The sequence below is a fragment of the Homalodisca vitripennis genome, chromosome 4 (assembly GCF_021130785.1).
Source record: "Homalodisca vitripennis isolate AUS2020 chromosome 4, UT_GWSS_2.1, whole genome shotgun sequence".
Lineage (NCBI taxonomy): Eukaryota > Metazoa > Arthropoda > Insecta > Hemiptera > Cicadellidae > Homalodisca > Homalodisca vitripennis.
The window spans coordinates 65,237,049-65,249,270 of NC_060210.1; the positions used below are offsets into that span (position 1 = coordinate 65,237,049).

Consider the following 12,222-nt stretch of genomic DNA (forward strand, 5'->3'; position numbering starts at 1 on the left):
AAAACTTTTTTTTTAATTTGCATACAGTTACTTAGATATTTGTTTAATAAATTATAATGTTCGCTATGAACTCAGTATTTGTGTTGTCAGTGAAGATGGACGTTGGTGCCCGCCGGCGTTTACTTGCTTGTACTGCTGCTTCTAATGTTAATTTCAGGTCACAGGCACAACGGCGTCGTCGGTGGTGGCAGAGCAGACGATACGAATATAGTGGAACATATGTTCATATTAAAATTAAAAGTACCTTCCGGTTTGAATAAAAGATACAATTGGTCAATTGAATTCATTACACATTAAAATATTTTCAAAATTATGTTTATTACTTTATAAACCTTTCTCTGTTAATGATAGGTATCTCTTAAATTTAATCACCTGTTCAAACATTACTGTTTATTTATTTATGTAAATTTTATGTTTATTACTGTTAATTTTGTTACATTATGGCAGTATTATTTTATTATAAATCCTTTTTGAGAACGGTAAATGCCAAAAATAGTAAAGGAATTTACACTAAGAAGTCTACTTTATGTTTATATGTGAGCATTTATGCAATTATACAATCCAATTGAATGTGATAAAATATATAGTGAAAATATCATTCCCATAACAATAAACTTGCTGTTTTATTAGTACAGAAGTCATTGTACCCTCTGTCATCGAAGTTGCCCTTGGTATGACAACAGTTGTATGTAGACTCATATTAAAAAAACAATACAACACAATATTGGCGGCAATATTGTGTTTACAGCTGAATGCAGACGCGCCGGGACGCGGGGCATGGCACTGTGAGGGCGGCGCGACGCTTCTCCTCGGCCAGAGCGGTTACTCTGTCATTTGCATTTGTATAAAACAGCGGAACCTATTGCTGGCCGATAAAACATACAATTATTTATTTCATACATTATCTGTTTGGACTGAAAAATGCGCATCGCTTTTATTTTAAACTTAAAATAGTAGGCCTTTTGTTTCATTCTACAAAATACTGTTTAAAACTACAAAAATGCTATTAACGAAATCGAATTAAATGACATAGTTTAATCGTAATGTTTTCTTGTTTTTATTATATCCATTTATTAAATTAAGAAATTGTGGAAAAAACGTAACAGCTAAGTAAATAACAAAAGGTTATCGACCACAAGCAGACTCAACTCAACTCGGAGTGATCTTCTATTTAAATCTACTTTTATATTAGTGAAAGTAAGGCATAAAGTATTAATTTGGTGTAACAACATAATGTAGTGCTTACAAGTGCAATGTTTTCATTCATGTAAAAATAGCAAAGCAATAGATTGTATTGCTATTGATCATCCATGTTTAGACAAAGCGGGCACGCCATCAAAATAATGTAGTTTTGTGCTCAAAATATAAATGTTGTTTTTTTTTGTTAAATTCACTCATTGCTATTACAAAATAAAAATTGAAATTTGAAATTCCTAAAACACTGTGCTTACTTTTCGGTAATTTGTTCTGTCAAAAACAGATATAAAATTAAATAAAAACTCTGTTAACAAAATTAAACTGTTTCTGGTGTAATACAGGATAGCAGGCTTGAATTTGAATATTTTCTTCTACATGAGTCAAAGAGATCATGTAATTGGAAAAAAATAGTAAACATAGTCAAATAGCACAATTGTTAATACAAATTAGTAATACATGAGTCACAAAAATAACAGGTTAGTGTAATATGAATATGTCTAACGTTGATAAAACATGGTCTTAAAATAATGTAAAATCTTCTGTACAAATTTAATTATAGAATATTTATAATATTAACTGTAAATGAAAGGACGCAAAATGCATATCTACTTGCAGTGCAAATTATAAACACAGTATTGCAGGCGCTATTGAAACTATCGATATACAACAACGTAGAAAGTTACAAGAAAACCGTAACCAATTAAAACCTTTTTATTTTTTTTATTGCGATTGAAATTAAAAATTTCAATATTGCAGTTGAATCATAAAATGTGTGCCATAGAACTTTGGTATACTTTTTTTACATCATACCTTATTATACGTCTATCCTATTTGCAGTTATCTTACCATTAAACTATGTAAAAACCCGTTCTTGCAATTAGTTATTGTCTATGCTGTTAGATCATTTATTTGAGGATGAAGTATTGACACTTACCTGTATTTATATCTTAATTATAATTGAAAATATTTATCATTTTATTTGTAACTAAACCCTTAATTTTTTTAGCAGAGACGGGTTCATTAAAAATCAGAAAAAACTTTTATAACGAAAATGATAAATACATAATAATTAAAATATATACTTGTTTAATAGCCATCGACATCAATGTAGGAATAAGTCGGAATTAATATTGCATTTAGACTACACTAACTACGTTTCAAATGATTGCTCTAATTTTATGACATAAATAATGATGTACGTAAGTAATGTCACTAGAGCATGTGTTAACCTCTAGTTCTAGTAATTGACTTTTACGATTGTGGTAGACTCATTACGTTAATTAGAACGAGGATGTTTATGGTGATGGGCAATAAAACAAATTACAAAAGTAGAAAACAGCGGAGCTACTATAAAATAATTAAGATCACCAATTAAGTAGGCGGTAATCTTTTGAAATGATAAATTAATGGCTGGAACAAGTTTTGCTTCACTTTTGAACCAAACTACACCAACACATAATTAATTTAGCTTCTTATTTTCAAAATCAACTCATGGGTATATTTCGAGAAATCTGCCTATTTAAACCACTCTCATGACAGACTTACTGAATATCTTAGACTTACTGTTCGATTGATATAGCATGGCCTTGAGTGTCAGAATTTTTATTAATTTACGAAATTGCTAATCAATTGGAAATTTACTTGTGCCGCCACCAAGAATCAGGACCCACAGATCTTTGTTTCCCAGACCTGTAGTTATTTCTGCCCCGTAGTATAGTGTTGTTATACATGGCACGTATGAAAATGTAATATATTTACAAAAAATAGAAGCTTGACAGAGTTAAAGGTTGTAACCTTCTTAAAGTTGTTTAAGCAATTTTCTAAATTTTAAATTTTGTGATAATCCGCATCGTTGCCTATTAAAAAAATTCGAACGCTCTCAAATACTGGTTGATAGCACCCCCCCTCCCGATTTTTTGACTGCAACAATGGCATTCTGTTCTGAATATTCAAAATTTCTCGGTGCTTTAATGACCATTTTATGTAATCGACATAGAGCAGTAAAGAATCGAACTGAGAATTGATCCTTGAGGAATTGTATATTTTTTATTAAATTGGCATAACATAATTTGATATTTGGTCAACTTTGGACATATTGTGAGTAAGAGTTGAACTAAACCACAGGTAAAAATACAAGTGATAATATTACTATTATAATTTTAACTGATTGCAATGGGCCCTTTTCTATAAATATGCCCTAAACGAGTTTGTTAGCCGTATGAATTTAATTATGAGCTCTTAGCACCTACATGTATAAAAATAGTATGTAAACCAAAAGCTTGAAAGTAATTAAAAGGTCGAAATTTTTAGAATGCACTCGTGCAATATGCTTAGAATAACTATAATCATTCCCTAGTAAGTTTTCAACGTGGCGGGGTTTGTAATAAAATATCTATATACCATTTACTAACGACTTGTTATATAGCAATAGTATTTTTATTGGTTTAAAAACTGGAGGTTGTAAATAATTTGTTCTGTATGTCTAAAAGCAGAAATAAAGAAAGGCTAAAGTTTAATGAAAACCCCGTTATGTAGGTCTACTAGTTTTTAGTTAACGTTTAAGCTCGAGTATCTTCACTTCTTGACCCGAAAGTAGGTTTTGACTTTGGAGATTGATATTGTTGAAGAACACACAACACACCGGGTATAATAAATAACAATTTTAATCCATTGGATAAAAATAGAAGTAGTTTCTATTTGTATGGAAGTAGTTTGGAATTTTTAAATTGTAGTTTCTTGTCTTAATATAAGTAAAACATTTTAACTGCTGCATTTCAAACAAGTTGGGTTGCTTTTATTTATTTAAGGTTTGGAGGAAGGGTTCTGACCCCCTCATCCCCACCCCATGGTTACGCCACTGGACAGCACCATACCGTTGCCAACAAAACCTGATGTACAATTCTTGCATCACCTAAACGATGGCGAATGGCCATAACTATCATGCTATTAATTCAAATCAACTGTCGTAAACAACGAAAACTACTCAAAGATACTCTATAAAAGTCTTAACAAGCACATCCATATTAGAAGATACTCGGATAGCCTTGAAAAATAAACACGCCAACTACACAGCTAGTGTCATGAAGTTCTTTCATTTAGTCTTAGCAGTGGTGACAATAAAACAATCCACGATTAAAACTAAGACTTATTATTTATCATCATGACACTAAATTTACCGTTTTGTTTTTCATTTTTACCTTATTAGGGTAACGACGTTAATCCAATGATTAACATAAAAATATATTTAACCCAGTGTACCGGCTTTATGAAAAAACTCCGTCAATCCAAATTTTTATTTTATTGGGTTACATTTTTTCTTGCTACAATTTTTTAAACTGCTAAAGTTAAAAAACGTATTTCAATTTTCTTTGAATCTCGCACGAAGTTCCTGGAAGCAAGCTAATAAAAGCGTAGTAAATGTTTATTTGTTATTACCGCTCTATTGAACGGCTTTTTACGTCTTATCCAATAGTACTGACACGTTTTTAGTCTAACCCAACAATTAAAACGAAATTCCTGTACAGTTATGACTAATATAAAGATGGCAAGCTTATGGCTGGAAAAGGTTAGAACCTACTGAACGAGAATTTATACCATGTTTTAGTGTAACGTAATACACAATAAAGCAATACATAGCAGTTGATACATTTTTGTAAGATAATCCTAACCCCTTGTAGCCTATCTATAATAAAAATTTAATGTACAAATTTACTGCAGAAAAAATACAATTTTAAATATAAGAAATTGTATTCTATGAAAGCTAACGTCCTAAATATGATGTTTACACTTACACAACCTAGCGTTTTACGAACTTACTAAAGAATATACGACAGAAAGCTAATGGACCTTTTTTTATAATAGACCTCATAATTTTATAGTTACTAAGGGATAAATATTTAAGCTGTGATCAACGGTTCGGCCGTTAGCGACTCCAGAAACTAAATTCCCACCAAAAAGTTACAAAACATATGCATTTAAACACGTTTTGCGGCCAAATCGATGAAGATATAACAAAATGCAACTAAACCTTTTCTGTATATTTCGTAAGGTATTGGATTGTCTGGTGGAGAATCTATGGAGAATATTTACAAATTTAAAATTCTCGTTGTGTACAAAGTCATAATGACCTTTACACAAAGTCAACTCAATAAATGAGCCCAAAACAAGTCATGCTTAAAGTATGAAAAGTTTAACTTTGTACAGTTTACTTTTAACTATACTATACAATACTTTTAACTAGTCAGTAGCCAATAAAAGTTATTTTCGAAATTAATTTTAGAAAACTGATATTGTTGAAAGTCAGTTATGGTTATTTCATGAACATTCAAAATTATCATAGGCCATTCCAAATGCATAAGACTAGAAGAAAGTTGCCTTTGACATGGGCTTCCCTCAGCACACCTACTAGGATAATGCTAAGCTAGAATAGGATCACAGCCTCCCTGAAGCCTACCCGAAATCGATATCCCTATACCTATCTTCTCTAAATACAATACCCTTGCTAACTCGCAAACTACAACTAAAACGTCATTGGAATTATTTACTTGACACCTAGACGTCTCTAAGCACACCCGGATCATTGATGGTTATTGGTAATTTCCTTATCTCTATACCCTATCGTCTTTCACCTTTCCTTGGGTAATAGGTGTTCTCGAAAGAAAAATACTTGTAAATCCCTACTTGGGCAACAATGGTAATAACAATTAGGATATTAGAAGTAGGCCCTACTGTAGAATCATAAATGCCATGTCAAGATATTAATATGATTCTATCGTAATATTAACATTATAAATATACAACCTAATCACAGGTAAAAGATTTCTTAGTGAATAATATATACTGATATGGACATTTTTATGGTATTTGGTTCATTAATATGACGTGTTTTGACTCTTTTCTTGGCAGTACAGAGAGTGAGCCGCGCTAATGACAATAAGTATGTATCAGAAGTGTTACGTGTTGAGTAAAGGGTTAATTAGGGAATGATTTTGGTCTTTATTTTAGAAATATTATTACCATTATAATGGAACATTGATATAACCCAGAAAAAACTTACTTGTATATACTTACCAGCTTTTGGCATAAGTATTACTAAATTTCAATTTAATTCCCTTACTGCGATTTGTAGGTGGAGCGAGTAGGTTAGAGGTTTACACATATAAATATAGTACGAGTATAAAGCGATAAGGATAAAATTAACGAACTGATTTAAAATGTTAACCTCTTTCTTGTACTGCATTTTCTTACAGATACTTGTCTATTGCGATCAATATAATGATAATATGGTTAATATTTGTATTAACATTCTAATATAACAGAAAAAAATCGTTCTATCTGTTGAACTTTTCGTCATTTTTTAATGAATTCCATGAGGCACTTTTGAATATTCTCGAGGAACTTTCATCTGAAATTCTGTACTAATATTTGAAAATTTGTGCAGCTAGTATAACAGTTCCGAAGTAAATCACTCGTTGATGCCAAATTTAATTGAATAAAGACCTCTAAGTTTGCTTCAGTCATTGTAACTACTCGTTGCCTCTTTGCTCTGTTTTGGCTGCAATATACTGATGGTTTGATTTAATTTCATTGCTGTAAAATTTTTAATTTGCACGGTACAAAATGTGAGCGTAATATAAACAATAACGGTACTAGAAGATTTACATACCAAACGTAAGAATTCAGTCAATATCACATACTTATACAAAGGCACAGAAGTTAAGCGTCTTCTTTTTTCTCATTCAGTTTTTCCATCGTCTTACCCCTCAGGCAGGAGACGAAATTTAAGACTTCCTTATCGCACAACAGTGGTTCCTGGGAGTTGGTCTTGTAGCAATCCGCGACCTCGTTGAGATTGTCGACACATGGCTTCTCCCCCTTCTCGTCCTCTGCTTGAGGGAGGGTGACTTGTACGTCTTTATACCCGCGGTCCTTCTCGGTCTCCAGGACCTGCTTGATCCTCTCGTGGACCTCCTGGAGGTCCTCCAGCCGCTTCTTCCAGTAGTTCTTGTTCTTGGTGAACTCGCTCTCCTGGTCGGCCACCGCGGGGTTGTCGATCTGAGCGAAGTCCGAGAAGTGGACGTGGTGGTAGGCCCTGGGATCGGGCTCTCGCTCGGGTTCCGGCTCCGGTTCCTTCATCTTGGGCTCGCTGGTCAGGCGGTCCAACACCTCATCTGAGACCACGATGTTGAGGGATTCTCTGGTTCTTCTCTCCTGAAGTACGATGCTGTTAGCGCTGGCTGTTTGTCCCATCTACACGGCCGTGTTAGCTCGGTACATCGTGTCAGTTCAGTTGTATGTGTCAATTTACACTATAGTTTTTGTCATAAATGAAAATTATAATAAATGTTTCGTTCTGTTTGGTAAACAACAGCTGATTTATTTGTATTTATTCAGATGGCAACGTTACAGGGAAAGTCGAGAACAGTATGTCCGGTAACAGGCAACATCGTATATTACTAAGTTGTTTATCCTATTAAATATTTATAGCTTTAAGTATACATCAATTATACTTGTAAATCCTCTACGATATGATTGTGATTGATACTACAGATTTGATCAAACAACTGCGCCGCCTGGACGCTCTTAAGCACATGCCATTTTTATGGCATTTGTCCATTAGGAGTACATTCCGGGGGATATTACTCGGGAATGGGAGCGGTGTGGGTGGCGGGTGGGTGGGGGAGAGTTCAGAGGACGCTTGAAGGTCGCAGCCTCCCCTCACATTCGGGACCATTGATTTTCATGTTCCACCCTAAGTCAAAGCCCTGTATAGACACTAATAAGCTTATAGGGTTCAAATAAATGATTTTTACAGTTTCATTTCTGAAACTGTGCATTTTTATGACCTATTTTGTATTTTAATTAAATAGTTTACTAAGTCAAAAAATTTAATATTTTTGCAAACTTAAAATTTTTAAACAACAACACAAACTTAATAATTTACTTTTGGAAATGTTTTACAAATGATGTATTACGTGAATTTCCCTAACATCACCAACGATTTATAGGTGAAGATGCACTTGTCAGTATTTGTCACTGTAGTTGATAGATAGGAATTCACTGTACGTCTTGTGCATTAGTGATAACTCCGGCGCAATTTAATGTTCTGCAAATACACTCTCATTATACGTATAACGTCAACCATATCGAACAAAACAACAGTGGGAAAACATGAAATGAAGTGAGGAGGTCACGTTTTGGTCACAAACACATGTTTGTGTAATTTAATGACGAACAAATATTCCAAGTTGTTAAAGTTCTGATAGCCTCTGACCCCTAATGGTGCAATGTACCGTACTAGTCTAGGACACCACGTGTATCAACACTACACTGCTATCTTTGTTCTTTATGACCTGACCTAGGCACGAAATCTACTATTCGTCTATTTACCTTCTGTGGTAAATAGGTCAACGTGCAAAGCCGGGATGTAAACTGGAAGTAGCATAAATTAAAATGTTACCTCGACCAGAGGATCTTTTAACGCACGAATATTAAACAACGCTCCTAGTGAGAAGAAAGCCTCTCCTCTACGAAATAATAATTCTTAGTAACTTCCTAATCCAAAATCTGTATTTGACGTTACAACATAGAAAATTAATAAAATTAATCAAATATAAATTAATAATCTCCCATGTGTCTAAAAGTCTGAAAACACTGAACTAATAACTGTTTCAACTTCAAAACAATGAAACGCTAAACATCGATGTAGGTCCTAAGAAATTATATTCTCTGTTGTGGTAGGTAATCCATCATTTTCGCAGAGAGAATTTTTCTAGAGGAGTAGGAGGGAGGGTTGTAATGAAATCATTGGTTATATTCAAGGACGCAGCCAGCGAGGGGATCCGGGAAGGGTCCGGAACCTCAACATTTTTTTCAATTTTTTCAATTATCTTTTTAGTAACCAATTATTATTATGTTAATAATTCAGTATAACTGACATGTACTGCTGAAAGATCGTTCTTAACAAAGAAACGGGTCAAGAACTTTTTAAGGAACAAAATGGGGCCTTACTTTATGGCCTATATGGGAAAATACCAGTTGTCAGGTTCTCACCACATGGACCCGTGTTTAATACTAGTTTGAATACGGCATTTTCGCACGCTTGCAAATAATTGATCCTTTGACAATTTCCATGAAATAATATAATATACGGTTCTAAGCTAAAATTTAATACCACCCAAGAAACAAGAAAACCGATATAAGTTACAAAAATTGCATGAAGTATGCTAGAAATATCAACTTTTTCTCCAATCAGCTCGGTATTGCATTGATTACAAATGTGTTTAAACAACATGTCATAAAAACTAACAGTTTAAATTAAGAGTATATGTTACTATCGCATGTTCTTCCATTACGATACAAACATAATGTTTTGTTTAGCGAATTAATTGATAAATCTATTACTATGAAAGATTAGTCTCGCAAAAATAGTTTTTGTTAATGTATTGTTTGTTTATGAACATTTTTCTCTGTACTGTATACGGACACGTTTTTTGATGAGTTTAAGTGTAACAAATTTGAAGATCGATCAACATAGACAGATAATCAGACAATTTGACGTTTTTAAGAAAGGCCCTCTCGGGTCCTTAATAAATAAAAACGTTTTCATACCAGAATCCATAACTTATTTATGATCGAACTGTCGTTAAATTCGTATAATGTTCATACTTTTGTATGTCGTTAACTCATGTACGCTACGAAGACCGCGTAAATTGTGCATGCCTAGGATAGCAGACACTGAAGAGCGCATAGTTGAGGCACTTCGTTTCTGACCTGTTGGTGTTTATAACAATGAAATTGCAATTTTCAGATGCTATAGATTGATCATTGCAAAACCTTTATTATTTATTAATTTAAACTATTAGTAGCATGGTTTAGACAACCTTTTATCTTTGATTATTATCATAATTAATTCATATATATATATTGTTTACATACACATCTCATGCAAGAATTATGCATATTTATTTTATACCACAGTCCTCTTATCAAATAAACTGTTTACAGTATCAAAAATCAACTAAATAGGGTTTGGAAACAATTTAACAAACAGGGTAGTTCAAGTTTACCGTATTTATTAATGCCTTATACGGTCAATAATTCCGTGTTGATGAATTTGAAATTTACTATCTGTGTTGGTATCAGAAACTATGGTCCGCACTTCCAGAGAGATTGGCCACGCCATAGAGTAACGTATTACTCTAGGCCATAGAGAAATGTACTACTCTAAGCCTAGAGTAACGAACGAGTAGGTCATAGAGTAACGTACTACTCTAGGTCATAAAGTAACGTATTACTCTAAGCCATAGAGAATCGTACTACTCTAGCTCGTATAATAAAGTATCACTCCAAGACGTAGAGTAATCAATTACTCTATGGCAAGGCACTAAAACGCGATTGTGCATTCTACACTATTGTAAAATACCTTTTACGGTTGTTACACTACTGGGCTTTGCTGTCAATTTTGTTTATTATAAATAAAATTATGTGGAAATAAATTCGAAATAATATAAGTTTTAGAAAACCGATTTACTTCAAATAAAAAAATTAAATTTGTATTTTTGGTTAAATCGTCAATATAAAAATTAACTGCACGCAGAGTTCAATAGTTTCTGCAAAGAATTTTAGATATGGCGGTTTTCCGCGAAACGATTGGTTTTGGTGATTGTGCTAATTCTCAAATTGGCTTAAACAACCTATAAAAGTGAAACCGTTAAAGAGATTACGATTTTTATACCACTTTAAAGCTTTTGAAACTTACTAAAATTTTAAGTTACATTTATATTTTCGTGGATTTTTATTTAATTTTGTGTTTGTACTTTTAGAGGATTAAGACTACGGTATTTTAAATAAAATCTTAAATTTTTTAATTTTACCCTTTCCTTGATAGTGGAATTTGAGTATTTACAATAGTTGTAAAACGAATCCATGTACCTTATCCTATCGCCCCGCTGTTATATTTAGCTGTTAACTTATCAGTTAGTGCCTGTGATAGTATATCTGATGGCGCGCATTTTCTACACAGTTACGTCACCTTTGGTAATCATTACGTGTGTTTTGTATTAGACCACAAAGTGTTGAACAAAAGTTACCTATATATCGGTTGTCTCCTAATATTACCAACTCTTCGCACGTATCTTACTCAGGTATTCTTGTGAAGCACAATGATTATTACGGGCGTTTTGTATTAGACCACAAAGTGTTGAACAAAAGTTACCTATATATCGGTTGTCTCCTAATATTACCAACTCTTCGCACGTATCTTACTCAGGTATTCTTGTGAAGCACAATGATTATTACGGGCGTTTTGTATTAGACCACAAAGTGTTGAACAAAAGTTACCTATATATCGGTTGTCTCCTAATATTACCAACTCTTCGCACGTATCTTACTCAGGTATTCTTGTGAAACACAATGATTATTACGTGTGTTTTGTATTAGACCACAAAGTGTTGAACAAAAGTTACCTATATATCGGTTGTCTCCTAATATTACCAACTCTTCGCACGTATCTTACTCAGGTATTCTTGTGAAACACAATTATTATTACGTGTGTTTTGTATTAGACCACAAAGTGTTGAACAAAAGTTACCTATGTATCGGTTGTTTCCTAATATTACCAACTCTTCGCACGTATCTTACTCAGGTATTCTTGTGAAGCACAATGATTATTACGTGTGTTTTGTATTAGACCACAAAGTGTTGAACAAAAGTTACCTATATATCGGTTGTCTCCTAATATTACCAACTCTTCGCACGTATCTTACTCAGGTATTCTTGTGAAGCACAATGATTATTACGGGCGTTTCGCATCGATATGTTAAAAAAGTACTACATTTCCACATCTACAGACCTATTTCTATTGCACCGCTGGAAACTGTTACATAAGACTAAACATAATACATGGTAAAGGAACTCCATTGCAGTCTGAGGTATGATGAAGAACCAGGATGTAGAATGTAACATCCTTTAGGACAAAAGTTTATCATAGGTATATTTTTGTCCATGAAAGGATTTGAAATAAAG

The 12,222-nt window shown here is 33.3% G+C and overlaps 2 protein-coding genes across 2 annotated transcripts in view; both read right to left on the reverse strand.

Moving 5' to 3' along the window:
- LOC124359419 (Y+L amino acid transporter 2) overlaps positions 1-12,222 on the reverse strand; it is a 141,437-nt gene that overhangs the window by 63,223 nt on the left and 65,992 nt on the right. The gene's annotated exons all lie outside the window — the stretch shown is intronic.
- LOC124359421 lies at positions 6,779-8,054 on the reverse strand. The gene has a single exon (XM_046812153.1). It carries the CDS (start codon positions 7,444-7,446, stop codon positions 6,913-6,915), a length of 534 nt encoding a protein of 177 aa, XP_046668109.1. The 5' UTR covers positions 7,447-8,054; the 3' UTR covers positions 6,779-6,912.

Bases quoted from the DNA above. Each gene is read 5' to 3' on its own strand.
- LOC124359421 (XM_046812153.1), bottom strand. From the start codon at position 7,446: ATGGGACAAACAGCCAGCGCTAACAGCATCGTACTTCAGGAGAGAAGA.